Source organism: Neofelis nebulosa, chromosome 13 (genome assembly GCF_028018385.1).
Source record: "Neofelis nebulosa isolate mNeoNeb1 chromosome 13, mNeoNeb1.pri, whole genome shotgun sequence".
Taxonomy (NCBI): domain Eukaryota; kingdom Metazoa; phylum Chordata; class Mammalia; order Carnivora; family Felidae; genus Neofelis; species Neofelis nebulosa.
Window position 1 is genome coordinate 35,670,911 of NC_080794.1, and position 16,947 is coordinate 35,687,857.

General features: G+C 40.5%; 2 protein-coding genes across 2 annotated transcripts in view; both read right to left on the bottom strand.

The window, feature by feature from the left end:
- The window catches only part of SAR1A (secretion associated Ras related GTPase 1A), an 82,198-nt gene that overhangs the window by 26,494 nt on the left and 38,757 nt on the right, over positions 1–16,947 (bottom strand). The window lies entirely within an intron of this gene.
- Positions 6,202–16,947, bottom strand: part of PPA1 (inorganic pyrophosphatase 1) — a 30,553-nt gene continuing 19,807 nt past the window's right edge. The window contains exons 6-11 of the mRNA XM_058696579.1: positions 16,727–16,853; positions 14,644–14,771; positions 14,287–14,372; positions 8,468–8,537; positions 7,393–7,435; positions 6,202–6,552 (exon numbers count right to left, since the gene is read on the bottom strand). Coding sequence (XP_058552562.1) covers positions 6,521–6,552; positions 7,393–7,435; positions 8,468–8,537; positions 14,287–14,372; positions 14,644–14,771; positions 16,727–16,853 — 486 coding nt within the window. The 3' untranslated portion in view covers positions 6,202–6,520. The remainder of the gene's footprint in view (positions 6,553–7,392; positions 7,436–8,467; positions 8,538–14,286; positions 14,373–14,643; positions 14,772–16,726; positions 16,854–16,947) is intronic.

A 16,947-nucleotide genomic window follows, 5' to 3' on the forward strand; every position in this document is an offset into this window, starting at 1 on the left:
TGGTGTGTGTGTGTGTGTGTGTGTGTGTGTGTGTGTGTGTCTTTTAACCTATGAATAACCTTGTGATTATTCACCCTCCAGTAATATAGAAGCTGCAGGTCTTTGCACAGTTCTACGCAGTGGCTCTAGGACCCCTGGGCACAGGCTGCGTCCCCGTGGGGTGCTGGAGCCCCCACGTGGGTATATTTTAACGAGCTGAGAGGAGAGATGCGAGGGAGGACAGGGATGCCAGGGAAGTAGACTTGACTCAGGTGTGCAACAGCATCACCATCTGCCTCCCAGGGAAGGAGCAGGCGGACAGGTTAGGGGAGGATGGCCTCAGGCGCAAGGGTGCAGCAGCGAGGAGCCACATGTCACACTGGAACACCCATACTACGGTTCTAAGGTGGGGGCGTGGGTGTCAGCTCTGGAAGAGGCCTTCAAGGGGACCCAGGTCAAACCTCATTTCCCAAGAGCGGAAGCCGTGTGCTGTGTGTTGAAGGTAACCCAGCCAGTTAGTGTCTTGGGACCACCTGACCAACTGCAGCCAGTATTATGTAGCTTTGCCAGGTGACAAAGGAGACCGGCCCCTCACTGCGGGGAGGGCCATGGGGCCGGGACGATGTGACATTCCCTGCCCTTCACCAAGGGCCTGGCCCCAGGCGCTCAGAGACCACAGTCCCTGGGCCTCCTTGGTTCCGTGTTGCAAGTGAATTAAACAAGATGGAAGTACATAAAGCATATAGCACAGGGCCTGACATTTAGTAAGTACTCACATTTAGTAAGTACTCACATTTAGTAAGTACTCACGAGTGGGAGGTTTGTTATTTATGATTTTTTTTTTTTTTACATCGTCTCTACAGCCAATATGGGGTGTGAACTCACAACCCCGAGATCAAGGGTCGTCTGCTCTAATTGGGCCAGCCAGGGGCCGCACAAATGGGAGCTATTTTTGTTGTTGCTGTTGCTGCTGCTGTGGTAGATGTTTGCTGGTTATCTCATGCTGATTATATTACAACCCACTGAGAAATCTTTCGCCGATTTATGAGATTCATGACTAGAGCAGTGGTTTCAAACATCAAGGTATGTTAGAATTACCTGGGGGAGCTGGTTCAAAATTAGATTTCAGGGCCTAGCACCTCCTGGGTCTAATTGAGTAGGATATATATATATGTGTATATATATACACATATATACACACACACACACACACACACACACATACACACACATATATACACACACATATACACACACACACATATATATATACACACACACACATAGACTATAGACTGTATACAGAACATATAGATAGAATATATATAGAACATACATATAGAATATATATCTAGAATACATATGTATTAAGTATATGTAATATGTATATTGTCATACATATTATGTTATATATGTATACATATATATTATGCATATTACGTTATACATATATATTATATATTGTATTTACTTCTTTATTTTTTATAAATATCGCAGGTGATTCAGTGCTGGTGGTGCAAGGGTCACCTGCACCCGGCTGCCTGGAGCCGGGAGCCCTCTGCCCCTAGCTGTGCTGAGCACTGTCCATTGGTGTTCTACTTCATTTGATTTTCTTAAAAAAAAAAAAAAATTAAAATAAGTTACACATGCTTTTAGGAAAACCATCCAGAGAGCACAGAATCTTATGAAGTGGAAGGAAACTCCCTGGACCCCACTGCTTCCGTGCTTATGTCTGCGTTCCCACCCCAAGATAATCATGGTTAACTGTGGTTTGTTTCCAGAAATGGTCTCTGTCCGTACAAGCATATCCACTAATGTATAACGTTTCCCCCGTGCTCACTTGGTCAGAAACACGAAGAGGATCAGAGGATCGAGCAAGGATTGGCAAATGTTTTCAGTAACGTGTTGAATAGGAAATATTTTTGGCTTTGAAGGCCATATGGTCTCTGTCCCAACTACTAAACTCTCCATTGTAGCTTGAAGGCAGCCACAGCAATTTGTAAATGAATGGGTGTGGCTGTGTTCCAAAGCGATTTTAGTTACCAGACAGGTGGCAGGCTGGATTTGGCCCACAGGCCACAGTTAGCTGCTAGAGTACAATTTTGTCTTTTCACTTATGTATTTTGAACATCTTTTCCATATCAGCCCATGCAGTGACTTTATTCTTGAACCGCTACATGGTACTGATAATATACTTAGCCACTTCTCAACTGGACAATTAGACATTTTTCCAGGTTTTGCCATACTAAACAAAGCTGCCATACGTTGTGTGCTCGGTTGACTACTCTCAGTCAACTGGAATGAATTCTCTGAGCAGAATTGCTGAGTCCAAGGGTAAGAAGGAGTTTAAACTTTTGATAGAGATGGCCAGACTGCTATTAGGCTTCTTCTTAAATTCAGATTGCCACATAACCTTGTGATTTTCATTGTGTAATCTTCCTGCTGATGACTATTTTCTCGTTAATTTGAAGGTTTTGTAATAACTAAGGGAAAGATTCCACCACAACAGAGGGGACAATGAACTATGTGGTAACGAACTCAAGTTTATAATTGTTTAATAAATACTTGCCCGCCATGAAGCAATTTGCACTGCATTCTCGTCCACGTAAAAAGCAAATTCCCTTCTGCCCAGAAAGCAGTAGCCCGGGGCAGCTCTTTATACACGTAAAGAACATTCTGTGCAAAAGCACAACTGAAGCCCTTGCAGAGCAAATATGCTGATCAGATGGGACATAATTGCCTTTACAGCTGCACCGTATGCAGGCCAGGGCTCGGGAACGGTGCAAGTGAATTTTGAGTTTCCAATTGGAGCGCTCGGTCAGACCCTTTACACAACTGGGCCAATGTTGCAGATTCCCTTATCTGAAAAAAATGCAGTGATCCCACTCGGTGTTGTTGAGATTACAATTATGAACAACCAGCCTCCATTGAGCACCTGCTCTGAGCCCGGCACTGGGGAAGTCCTTCACCTCCATTCCTCCCACCCTGTGATGATGATTCAATGACCATCTTACAGATGGAAAAACTAAAGCTCAGATAGGCCAAGTAACTTAACCATGGTAATAATATAGTCAGGCTTGACTTCCAAGTCCTTGGGGGAAAAAGTCATTTGCTGCATTAAAAACTGGCAAAAACCTTGGTGACTGATTCCTAACTATTGGGCCAATTTTTATGAAGTCCCCCACGTTGTATAATCTTTCGTTACAAAACATATTTCTCATCCTGACAAATAAATCACTTCAGCAGTCATGTATGACCGTGACTGAGGCAACATTTAAAAACAGACTTACAAAAGGAGTATGAGAAATATTGCTAAAATCTGAATGCTGACATTTCTGATTCTGGGTCCAGGCAAGATGGCATAGCCCCGTTTTTCCTTGCTCCTCACGGCGACACACAACTACAGACCGTGGAAATGGCCAAAGAGACAACCAAAGGAAAACCCCGGAAGGTGGTAAAAGGTGAGCTGGTTTGGGACCAGGACCAGAGAACAGCACAGTGTCAGGGCACATGCGTCCTACCACCCAAGGGAGAGTCCTTCCCCAACCCTTAACCTAGCAATAGAAGGCAGCCCAGATAGACTCATTCCTCCCTCTTAGAGAATGGGTGTCTCGCTGGTGGGTGTGACACTACCTGGCAAGGGGGATCGCTGGGAGTCCAGCCAGGAATAAGCCACCAGGGAGGTATTCTCCTTCCCTACAGACTCTCCACCAAGTATCCTAGGTGGGTGGGCAGGCTGAGCCTGAGGGAGAAATCCAGCTATCGCAGGTGGACGAGTCCAGGAAGCCTCTTTATCCCTGCAGCCTAATAAGACTCTCCTCCTCGACCCAGAGACACTGGCCTAGTCCCTGGCTAGATGGAGGCGATCAGTTTGGGGACCCACACATGCTTGCCCCACCAAGAGATACCCACCAGGCCCTTGAGGCGGCACCTGCAGGTACCAGCAGAAGCTCCGAGGGCACCAGATAAAACCAGGCAGACCAAAGTAACACTGCAAAGCTGCTGTAAATTAAAGTGCCTTTGAAACCGCAGTCCCCAAAGTAGGCCGAGCCCCATGTGCCAGCCCTAAGTGGGGTGACACCTGCTAAGACATGAGATTTAAATAGGGCCATCACAGATGAAATGTCTAGGATACTACTAACAATTACCCATCATACCGTGAACCAAGGAAATCGCAACTGAATGAAAAAAGACAATGGATGCCAACACTGAGATGAATTGTGACAAGGATTTTAAAGCAGCCACCTTAAGACTGCCATTAGACTGTCCATTGGAAATTCCCTTGAAATAGGTTAAAAAATCATCTCAACCAAGAAATGTAAGTTATAAAAAAGAACTGAATAAAAACCATAGAACTAAAAATACAGTTAACTTCATAGTTCCATTATAATGGCACACTTGCTCAGTGGTTCACTGTCAGAGTGGAGATGACAGAGGACAGGCTCCATGAACTTGGGGACAGAACAACACAGCTCACCCACTGTGAAAAAGAAAATAGGCTGGGAAAAGAGAGCTACGGGTCTGGGGACAGTAACCAAAGATCCAACCCTCGTATCATCAGATCGAAAGGAGAGGGGGGTTAGGCCTAAAAGGGTATTTGAAGAAATATGGCTGAAAAATTCCCACATCTGGTGAAAGACACAAACTTACAGACCCAAGCTGAGCAAACCCCAAACAGGATACAATGCAAGCATAGCAGTAACTATCTTAAATGTGAAATAGTGGAGCCACTCTGGAAAACAATTTGGCAGCTTCTTATTATTAAACTAAATGTGCATCTATTGAGGTGCCAGAGTGGCTCAGTCGGTTGAGCATCTGACTCTTGATTTCAGCTCAGGTCAGGATCTCACGGTTTGTGGGGTCAAGCCCGAGTCGGGCTTCCAGCTGACATCGAGGAGCCTGCTCGGGATTTTCTCTGTCTCCCTCTGCCCCCTCCTCCGTGCTCTCTCAAAATAAATAAATAAACATTAAAAAAAAAAATAAACATGCATCTATCATTTGACCTAGTAGTTACAATGGAAGGTGATACTGACACACAAATGTGTATGGGAATGTTCACGGCAGCTTTATTTGTAACAGCCAAAAACTGCAACGAGACTGGAAGTCCTTCAACAGGCAAAACAAAGTTTGGTATGCATACCATGGAATACCACTCAACAAAAAGGGATGAATAAAAAAGAACGAATTATCAAAAACATGCAACAACCTAGAAGAATCTCCAGGGAATTATGCTGAGTGAAAAAAGCCAAACCCAAGGTTACCCACTATATGGTAGCATTTATAGAACATTCTTGAAATGACAAAATTGTAGAACTAGAGGACAAATTAGCAGTTGCTGATTTGGAGATTAAGGATGGGGGGGTGGAAAGACCATGAAAGAGGAAAGCGTGGTTATAAAAGGGCGACAGGAGGTCGTGTTGCCAAAACTTGAGGATCTTGTAGGGTACAGGAACCTTCCTAGGTGACTCAGTTGTACACAACAATACACGCCACAAATGAGTATAGGTAAAACTGGAAAATCTGAATAAGATCAGTATTCTGTCTCAAAGCCATTGTCCTGATTGTGACATTATACTATCGCTTTGCAAAATCGTACCTTTGGAGGAAACGGGGAAAGGTAGAGAGAGAGATTCTCTGTATTATCTCTTACAACTAACTGGATGTGAATCTACATTGATCTCAATGAAAAATTTCAGTTTAAAATATCCACTTAATACATGCCATTACACAAGTAACATCTTATTTACAAATGAGGGAACTGAAGTTGGGTGGTTGGTAACTGACCTAAGGTTACAGAGTTAAAGTCGAGAGGCTAGGATTGAAAATTCAGGTCTGTACAGCTTCAAAACACATGACCTTAATCACAGAGCTACCTGGGCTAATAACTCAGAATATAATGTAAATAACTCAAGAGTCCAATTAGTTGATTAGAGAAATTAAAAAAGTAACTATATCATTTCAAAAGCTGAGCAAGGTTTTGCTTTCTGCTAATATAAAAAACTTCTGCTTTACAATGGGATGCTAGGAATTAGGTAAGAACATAGTATCGAGACTACTATAAACACAAGGCGTTTCATTCTCAGGTTCCTAAAAATCAAGCAAATTTTAGCCTAATAATTACAAAATTGAATAATAAGATCACTGATAGAAAACAAACGCTAAACGGCAACCCACACCTCCTTGGTAACATCAGGCTTCAGATTAAAGTAAAAATACTGTAAATGAAGTTTCAGCAAAATAATTTTATTTCCTAACACATGGTAAACATATACATCCAATATGTAGTTATCTTGCATGTTTATTCACAAATGACTTCCAAATTACAACTGCTTTGACAGTGAAACATGTACTAATAGTTATCTTAGTTGAGATATGAAAAATGCTTTTAGATGGATAACATTCTGAATATTGGTCACAGCAGAATTTGCTTTAGTTAGATGAGCTCTATGAATTTAAAGCTTTAAAAAGCTACTACTTTTGCATCTAATACTCCAGATGAATAGGACGCAGCAATATCAGCTTGTGTTCCACAGAATTTTCCTTAGTTTTTCTGGTGATGGAACCACTTATCCACTGTATTTGGAGAAAAGAAAACCAAATTAGAATCTCTATTAAGAATCAAAACATACCCGGGGCAGCTGGGCGGCTCAGTCGGTTAAGTGTCCGACTTTGGCTCTGGTCATGATCTCACTGCTCGTGGGTTCGAGCCCTACATCGGGCTCTGTGCTGACAGCTCAGAGCCTGGAGCCTGCTTCAGATTCTGTATCTCCCCCTCTCTCTGCCCCTCCCATGTTCGTGCTCTGTCTCTGTCCCTCAATAATGAATAAATGTTCAAAAAAAATTTTTTTTCTTAAATAAATAAGAAGGATCAAAACATACCCAACATAAATCCTACCATGGGTTGCCTTAAAAAAAAACTAAGACATGACATTTCACAATGTGACATTACATGTGACATTTACAAGCAAAAACAGGTGACTAATCACAGTGTTTTCTTTTGGGCTTCTTTACTCTTGATACTAATCAATACACACGTAATTCTCACCAGAAGAACCTTACAGAGAATTCTAAATCTATAGGGGGAGAGAACTGTTTTCTGGGTGAAGCAGCCTGTGGCCAGACTGGGATCCAGAGCCCCACCTGCTCCAACATCTACAAGGCATCTACCCAGCACCCAGAGGAGAAGACTGGGTCGTGGTTGGGAAACTGCCATGATGGGGGCTGGGGGGGAAGGAGAGCCCGTGCAGCTATCTTTCTTCCCACAGACATTATGGGACTCTAGAAATGTCTCTTCTCCCTTTCCTTCTCTTTCTCCGTAGATGTGTTATGTAAGATGTATCTGTAGACACAGATATAATTTTCCCACACATACATGCAATGTTTAGTGTAGTTTTACTAGAATGGAGATCTTACCATCTGTTGGTATTGTGCAGGCAGATTCACATGGTGGTGGTAACTAAAATAAAATATGAAAATGTATTAGTCTAATGCCAGAAAAAAAATAAGCTAAAAAAGTATACCAACACATATATTAAAAAGAATCTGAACAGAAGAGGACTTTCCCAATTTTTAAGTCCTAAAAATAATTTATAATATATAGAAACAAGGCAATGTTTGCTCTCCTGCCAAGAAACAAATTCAGGCCTCTAAGCTTTTGAAGGCACACGGGAGAATAAACAAAAGGAAATGCATCTTGAGATAACTGATTTATGCATTTGCAATTATATATATATATATATATATATACACACACACACACACACACACACACATAAAAAGTAGGCAGAGCGTTCTCATTGAAAAGTTATGATTGTTAGCCAATGGTTTTTCCCTTCTAATTTTTCCTATTCACCTCAAAGTTGTCAGGATTCATATATAAAGACAAACCTAAATATACTGTCTTCGTTGTTAAATTATTCTTTTTCCTTGTACTATACCCCACTTACAAGGCTACTAGTAAGAAGTCAGACTTCATGTTTTCTGTTTGTTTTCCTTATTTAATATAGTTAATAAGAATAATTTAGGATTATCTAGTTCAGTCTTTTGGTTAATCCAAATAATTGAAAATAATACAAAGTCAAAATTGTAAGATTATGAACCACTCCTGCACGGTGCCTGAAACTTGACCACTTTCTTAGTCCTTTCTATAAAAAGTCAAGTAAGTTCCCATTAATTCTTTTGTGAAAAATGGCCTGTGATAGATATGTAGGCACTTGGGTTAGTCGGTATATTCTGGAATCATTTTGATTGTTACAAATTATACTGTTTTCTCATCCGCCCTGTTAGTGTTGACTAGCATCCTTTTTAGCTTCTTCCTTCAGTCAAAGGTCTACTTGTGTGCGCTCATCGTTTGCAATTTCAAGACCTCACACAGTAATATGCATGAGGAGGAACTCCGATATTTGTTGAAAGAAGTACTTTCCTTCCCCATTAGCATAGATTTTTTTAGCCACCAGGAACGGTCTTTTTCAAGGCAAATTTTACATACAGCATCCACAATAGCTTTGGCAGCATCAGGATCACACTTGAAGGGGCTCTCAGGCACCGTAGTATTCATGCTGTGAAAGAAAACAAAAGTAGTCATGAGCCACAGTAACGAAACCTGTCTATTAAGAGTTAAAAACCAACAGGTTGAGATAGGAAGCCAGATGAGATTCAAGTCTGGTTTACCTGAATCAAGTTTACTCAAGTTGTAGGATAGAAAATCAATATATACAGAAATCTGTTACATTTTCTATTCACTAATAACAGACCATCGGAAAGAGAAATTAAGAAAATAGTAACATTTGGGGCGCCAGGGTGGCTCAGTAGGTTGAGATTCCGACTTCAGCTCAGGTCATGATCTCACGGTTCATGGGTTCAAGCCCCGTGCTGGGCTCCGTGCTGACAGCTCAGAGCCTGGAGCCTGCTTCAGATTCTGTACCTCCCTCTCTCTCAAGAATAAATGTTACCAAAACAATTTTTAAAAAAAGAAAGAAAATAATAATATTTACAGTTGCATCAAAAAGAATAAAATACCCAGGAATAAATTTTTTTTAAGTAATCTCTGTGTGTGCTCTAAGTAGTCTCTATATGGGGCTTGAACTCACAACCCCGAGATCAAGGGATGCATGCTTCACCAACTGAGCTAGCTGGGCACCCCAATTTAACCAAGGAGGTGGGAGATCTGTACACTGAAAACTGTAAGACATTAATAAAAAGAAATTGAGGAAGACACAAATAAATGGAAAGATACTCCATGCTCGTGGACTGGAAGAATATGGTCAAAATGTTCATACTTTCAAAAGCAATCTACAGATTCAATGCAATCCCTATCAAAATTCAATGGCATTTTTCAAACAGGACAAACAATCCTAAAATTTGTGTGGAGCCACAAAAGACCCTGAGTAGCCCAAAACAGTTTTGAGAAATAAGAGCAAAGCTGGAGGCACCACACTCCCTGATTTCACACTACCTTACAAAGTTACGTTAACCAGAACAGTATGGTACTAGCATAAAAACAGACACGGAGATCAATGGAACAGAATAGACAGCCAGGAATGAAACCCATTCATATAAAGTCAGCTAGTTTATGGTAAAGGAGCCAAGATATACAATGAGAAAAGGACAGTCTCTTCAATGAATGGTGTTGGAAAAACTGGACAGGCACAAGCAAAGAATGAAACTGGACCACTATCTTACATTATGCACAAATATTAACCCAAAACAGGTTAAAGACTTGAATGTAAGACCTGAAGCCATTAAACTCCTACAGGAAAACACAGGCAGTAAGCTCCCTGACATCACTTTTGGGGATCAATTTTTGGATTTATCCAAAAAGCACAGGCAAACAAAAGCAAAAAATAAATAAGTGGGACAACATCAAACTAAAAAGCTTCTACACAGCAAAGGGAACCATCAACAAAATGAAAAGGCAACCTACTAAATGGGAGAAAATATTTGCAAATCATGTATCTGATAGGGGGTTAAGATCCAAAATACATATATAAAGAACTCATACAGCTTGACAGCAAACAATCAATCTGATTAAAAAATGGGTAAGAGCATCAGACAGAAAATTTTTCAAAGACACACAATACAGTTGGTCAACAGGTACCTAAAAACATGCTCAATAACACTCACCATCAGGGAAATGCAAATCAAAACCACTGTGAATCACACCCATTAGAATGGCTATTATCAACAAGCCGTATCAACAAGGTAAGAAATAATAAGTGTTAGTAGGATGTAGAAGAAAAATGAAGCCCTTGTGCACTGCTGGTGGAAATGCAAATTGATGCAGTCACTATGGAAAACAGTATGAAGTGTCCTCAAAAAATTAAAAATAGAATTACCACTTGATCCAGCAATTCGACTTCTGTGTATTTATCTGAAGAATACAAAAACACTAAATGGGAAATGTGATTTACAACAACCAAGACATGGAAAAAACCTAAAGGTCCGCCAATGAATGAATGGATAAAGAAAATGTAGTGTGTACACACACACACACACACACACGCTCTCTCTCAGGAATATTATTCAGCCATAAAAAAGAATGAGACCTTGCTATTTGTGACAACATTATGCTAACTGAAATAAGTCACACAGGAAAAGGTAAACACCATGTAATCTCACTTATATGTGGGATCTAAAAACACAAAAAACAAAACCACGCTCATGGATATAGAGAACATACTGGGGGTTAACTGAGGCAGAAGGGAGGGTGGGTGAAATGGGTAAAGGGGGTCAAAGGTACCAATTATCAGTTATGAATAAGCCATGGCTCGAACTCACTTGTGTGCTCTCTAATAAACTTAAAAAAAAATGGTATATCTAGGAGATGGGATATTTTACAGAGATGGAATATTACATATTATAAAAACATTTTTTAATGACATGGGGAAATACTTATCGTGTTAAATATGTCAAAAATCAGGGGCGCTTGGGTGGTTCAGTTGGTTAAGCATCTGACCAGCTCAGGTCGTGATCTCATGGTTTGTGGGTTCGAGCCCCGCAATGGGCTCTATCCTGACAGTTCAGAGCCTGGAGCCTGCTTCAGATTCTGTGTCTCCCTCCCGCTCATGCTCTGTCTCTCTCTCTCAAAAATAAACAAACATTTTAAAAAATTAAAAAAAACAAAAACCATAAACTATAGATGCAATATAATCTTAACTACTATTATTATTTCAATTTATTTTGAGAGAGAAAGCGAGCACACACATGCATGGGGAAGGGGCAGAGAGAGAGGGAGAGAAAGAATCCCAAGCAGGCTCTGTGCTCAGTGCAAAAAAAGCCCAATGTGGAGCTCAACCTCATGAATTGTGAGATCAGGACCTGAGCTGAAATCAAGAGTCAGACACTTAACCAACCGAGCCACCTAGGTGCCCCCCCAAATTTAACTATAAATAGATGCTGTTGTGAGTGTGGAGTATGTGTTTATCTTGCATAAATGGGATCATATTAAGTACACTACTAGGAACTTTGCTTTTCTCCCTTAATATGTTTTGGAGATCATTCCATATCAACATATAAAGATATTCTTTTAACGTGCCATATACTGTCCGATCATATAGATGTACTTAACCATTACATTTTTCCTTTTTGCTATTATAAAGGGCACTATAATGAACATCCTTATACATGTATCTTGGTGAACTACAGATACATTCCTAGCAGTAGTGGTATAAAGAAATACATGCAGTTTTAACTTCTGGACTAGATATTGTCAAATTCCCCTTCACCAAGCCTGTACCCATTTATACGCTCAACAACCATGTATGTATGCTCTTGGTAACCCTGGCTATCATCTAATTTTTTTTTAATTTTTGCAAATCTAAGGGGGCATTATCTTGCTGAACTGCATTTTATAAATCATGAGTGAGTCTGTACACCTTCTTATATGTAAACTTCCTTTTTCTATCTTTTCTCTCCATCTATCGAGTTGTCTTTTTCTTATCAACTCGAATAAGCTATTTACAAATTATTTTGCCCCTTGTGTTTTTTTACAAAAAAACTGGGAAAAATGGTCTCCTGATACATAAAAATATCACAAGTAAACCTTTCTTTTATGGATTTTGAGTCTGTGTTCTATTTAGAAAGGGCTTCTCTACTATAAGCTAATTAATAGATTAACCTATACTTATTCTATAATTTTTTTGCATCAAAATTTATGTTTCTGGAATTAAATACTAATGTAAGACGAGGGCCGATAGGCTGCACCCAATTAAATAAGGGTGCATTAATTAAATAAGGAAAACATGCTGAGCTGCTTCCCTGGGGAGCTCATGAAGCACCTACCTGGTCACAGCACCTTTTAAACACAAATCGAAACAGCCAGAACATGGTGGTGGTTGCCAGTGTGCATCTGCCATAAGGAGAATAAGGAGGAAGGTCGGGATCTAGCCTGTTTTCTTCCTCAACAGCCAGTTGGTCCAACACCATTCATCCGTAATACTTTACTATAAACTAAATTCCCATATGGCATTGGGTCTGCCAAACTCTAACAGGACTGAGTAATTTGACTTTCTTCTTCAATATCAAACTTTGGGTAAAACAATATCACTCAACATTATGAAAATAATTAACACTCCTTCCCCCACCCCCAACACTACCCTCATTTTTTTTTTTTTCCAGAATTTTCCTGGCTATTTTCACATGCAAATTTTTCCTAAAGAAATTGAATGTTATTTAGGAACATAGTTTACTTTTCTTTTTATCATATTTTATATTTCTCAATAGTCTTAAACTGCTCTTCTTCTGGGTCTTGCACTGTCTTGTTTATACCTTGGTGTTTTGTTTTTCTAAGTTTATTTATTTTGAGAGAGAACGCATGTGTACAAGCAGGGGAGGGGCAGAGAGACAGAGAGAGAATCCCAGTGCCCACCACAGGGCTCAGTCTCACAAACCGTGAGATCATGAACAGAGCTGAAATCAAGAGTCAGACACTTAACCAATCGAGCCACTCAGGTGCCCCTGAGTATCATGTATGTTTTAGATACAAATCTGTTTCTTTTCTTTTTTTTAAATGTTTATATTTGAGAGAGAGAGAGAGAGAGAGAGAAAGCAGAGGAGGGGTGGAGAGAGACTGAGACAGAATCTGAAGCAGGCTCCAGGCTCCGCGCTATCAGCACAGGGCCTGATGTGGGGCTTGAACTCACAAACGGTGAGATCGTGAGCTGGGTCAAAGTTGGAGGCTTAACCAACTAGGACACCAGGTGTTTGTTTGTTTTTTTAAATACTATTCCAGGGGCGCCTGGGTGGCGCAGTCGGTTAAGCGTCCGACTTCAGCCAGGTCACGATCTCGCGGTCTGTGAGTTTGAGCCCCGCGTCAGGCTCTGGGCTGATGGCTCGGAGCCTGGAGCCTGTTTCCAATTCTGTGTGTCTCCCTCTCTCTCTGCCCCTTCCCCGTTCATGCTCTGTCTCTCTCTGTCCCAAAAATAAATAAAAAAACGTTGAAAAAAAAAAATTTAAAAAAAATAAATACTATTCCATATGAGACCGTTTCCTCCATTATAGTTTCTGTAATCACTTGTATAGAATGCTATCAATATACATACACACTCATTTTGTAATAGGGCACCTTTTTGAATTATTTCCTGGGGTTTTCTAGGTGCAAAATCATATCATCTATGACAATTTGATCCTCCATTTCCAACATTGCTGCATCAAAATACATCATTTCTCTTATATACTTCATTGACTACTATTTCAAGAACGACATTAGTTAAGTGGTGATAGTGGGCATTCTCTTGTAAATCTCTAAAAACCCAAGAGGAAGCATCTGATCCTGGACATGGGTTGGGGGCCAGACAGACTTGGATGTGAGTCCTAACCATGAAACACTTATTGAGGGATGACTTTGGTTAAGTTTAATTTCCCTGCATCTCTGCTACATGTTTGGCAAATATTAACTGCTCAGTAAGTATTAGCTATTATGAGCAGTAGTAAATTCTGTGTGCATGGTAGATCCTGGTTTAGCTGCAACACATCTTACATATTTAGATCAGAGCGAAACTCTTGCACTCAACCTTATTTCACTCACTACATTCTGAGCACTCTGCTTGTAAGCCTTTCTAGTTACCCTCACAAAGCTCTGATCCCACGGTCCCTTTTATAGCTTTAGTTTGTACTTGTTCAGAGAGTATCTCATGAGTACTTTTCAGTTGCTTATATATCTACCTTCCCACTTACTTTAGCACTGACTCACAAACCAGCCATCCCTTTTCGAAGGAATGTAACAATTCAGTGTGTTTATGGTCGTTAAAACCTTTGGAGCAAGCTGGTCTGCCTTCTGTGGTAAACACACAGAGAAGAGTTCCTGCTTACCAACTGATCCCCTTTCCATCGATCTTCTTCGTCACTAATGCTCTCCAGTGGTCATGAGTGCTTTTAATAATATCAGTTGCAAAATCCTGTAATTTGAAGATACGCATTACAAAGACAGATAAGTGTCTTTTCCTTATTATCAACATTTTGCCAAAGCCTGAGAACTTTGTCTTTTCTAAATTCGTTTCCTTGTGTCAGAAATGGAAGAGGACATTTAAATGAATCAATACCAAGGCTGTCTTACCTATATCTTTAAACATTTGTTTTATGGTCATACAGTCTTTAAATGGTAACGATACAGTTAAGTTGGTCTCGATACAAACGGGCCGAAAGCTACACTTCTATATGACACACTACCTTATCTTTAAACTCTGCATTGAAAGCAAACTGGTTCTCCGGTTTTCCATCGGGAACCTTGTACCTTCTAAACCAGTCCACAGTAGCTTCCAGGTACCCAGGTTTCAGCCGCTTGACATCGTTAATATCTAAGAAGAGGACAAGCAGATTGCAAGATGAATATGTAATTGTTCATGCAATACAAATATCAAGTACGTACTTTGAGAGATCGATAGGATGGATTATCAAAAAAGTTCAAGATAACGTTAGAGTGAACCACCTTGCTGAAGAGGGAACACACAGACATTAAAAGGAAATCATCTAGTGTCTTAGAATGGCTCTGATGTTAAGTACTAAGAAAACAACCAATACAATAGTAACTTCTATTAGACAGAGAGTTTTCTGCCAGGAACTGGAAACAAAAGACCAAATATGTTTTTATTATACCACAGTGAGGAAAACTGTCAGAGCTGATTAACTCTCTGACTGCAAACCAGACATTGAAAGGTATGCTGGATCCGGACTGGAGAATCCTGAACACCAGATCCAGAAAAGAAAAGGTCGGCAAAAAAGAATCCAGTCAACTTTTGTTCCTCACCTTGCAAAGCTGCATACAGAGACCCAGGAGTGGTCTCCAGAGCTACCAGAACTGCCTCCTGATGCCACATCAAGAGCCTACCAAAGACAGCACCAATTCTGTGCTGTTCCCTCTTGGGTTTGGCTTTCCTAACCAGCCCGGCAGTCCTGGTGTTGTAGCAGGCATGGAACCCCAGGCTTACTTTCGCGGGTTCCCACAAACTAGCAGGGCGATCTGGCTATCGGGGCTCCACAATGACCACGAGGATCAGTGTGTCTGAACTGACTGCTTTAGTGGCAAGTAGTCCTCTTCCATGGCTCTGTGCGTATCTCTCCCAGAGGTGTGGCTAGTCAAGAATAGCACACCTGAATAGCCCACAAGAATAGCACACTCTGAATAGCAGAGTGAAGAATGGCACTAGCAATGCCAATAAACTCTTCAGATTATAACAGATGACAGACAGACACTAGCTTAGGCTGACTTGGAGGGAAAGCTGCATGCTATTTGCAGCATGGGGCCAACCGCCCAGAGAAAGTTTTCAGTACTCCAAGAGCCTCTACTGCAGGGCAAAAGGCCACATACATGTTTTAGGATTCCACGTACAAGAAATATCCAGAATCGGGAAATCTATGGTGACAGCAGATTAGGGATTGCCAGGGCCTGGGAAGAGCAGGGGATAGGGAGTGACTGCTTAGACATAGAGTTTTCATCTGGAGTGATGAAATGTCCTGGAACTAGACTGTGGTGATGTCGTGTGACTTTGTGAATGTATTAAATGCCACCAAATTGCACACTTTAAAATTGTTAAAATGGTAATTTTGTGTTAAGTGAATTTTACCACCAAAAAAAAAAGGGGGGGTGGGTAATGAAGTACTGATACATGTTACACTGCAGATGAGCCCTGAAAACATTATGCTACGTCAAAGAAGCTAGACAGACGCATTAACATACAATCCCATTTGTGTGAAATGTTCAGAACGGGCCAGTCCATTAAGACAAACAATACATTAGTGATTGCCAGGGACTGGGGGAAATGGGAACAGGGAGTGGCTGCTAATGGATACAGAACTTACTGTTAGAGTAGGGAACACGTTCTGGAATTAGACAATGGAGACAGTTGCACAACAGAGTGAATATATTAAAAATCATAGAATTGTACACTTTAAAATGATGAATTTTATAGCATGCAGATCATATCTCACTCAAAAAAATTTTTTAATAAATAAATAAAGCAAGAGAATGCTAGTATGTATGGAAGGAAAAGAGAAAAGAGTAAACACAAACTACCAGATTTTTCCTTTCCTGGCATGAAGGAGAAAATTTACTCAATTACTAAGTTAATTATTAAGAAGTTCACTGTGCAGAATAACAGTGCTTTGTCAAATGTTTTGCTTCTCCATTCTTTAACAGTTTGAAGGCGTGGGCTTATTCCTTAGTGCTTACTGAAGGTAATTCTGTCTCTATAGGTTAAATTTGGTGGGGAGTAAGATTTAGATGTAAAGACTTTAGATCTTCAGATTTCCTTACCATTGTAATTGGCTGCATCAGGATCATCCACGTTAATGGCAATGACTTTCCAGTCGGTTTCCCCTTCATCGATCATAGCCAGTATGCCCAGAACTTTCACACTAATTATTTCACCTCTTGCACATACCTAAGAGTCAATAACCACAGTTAGGACAATACTACAGAATGAAACTTTGGAAGAAAAGTTTTACTTGGTAGATAACAGGCAATAAGGAAGATGC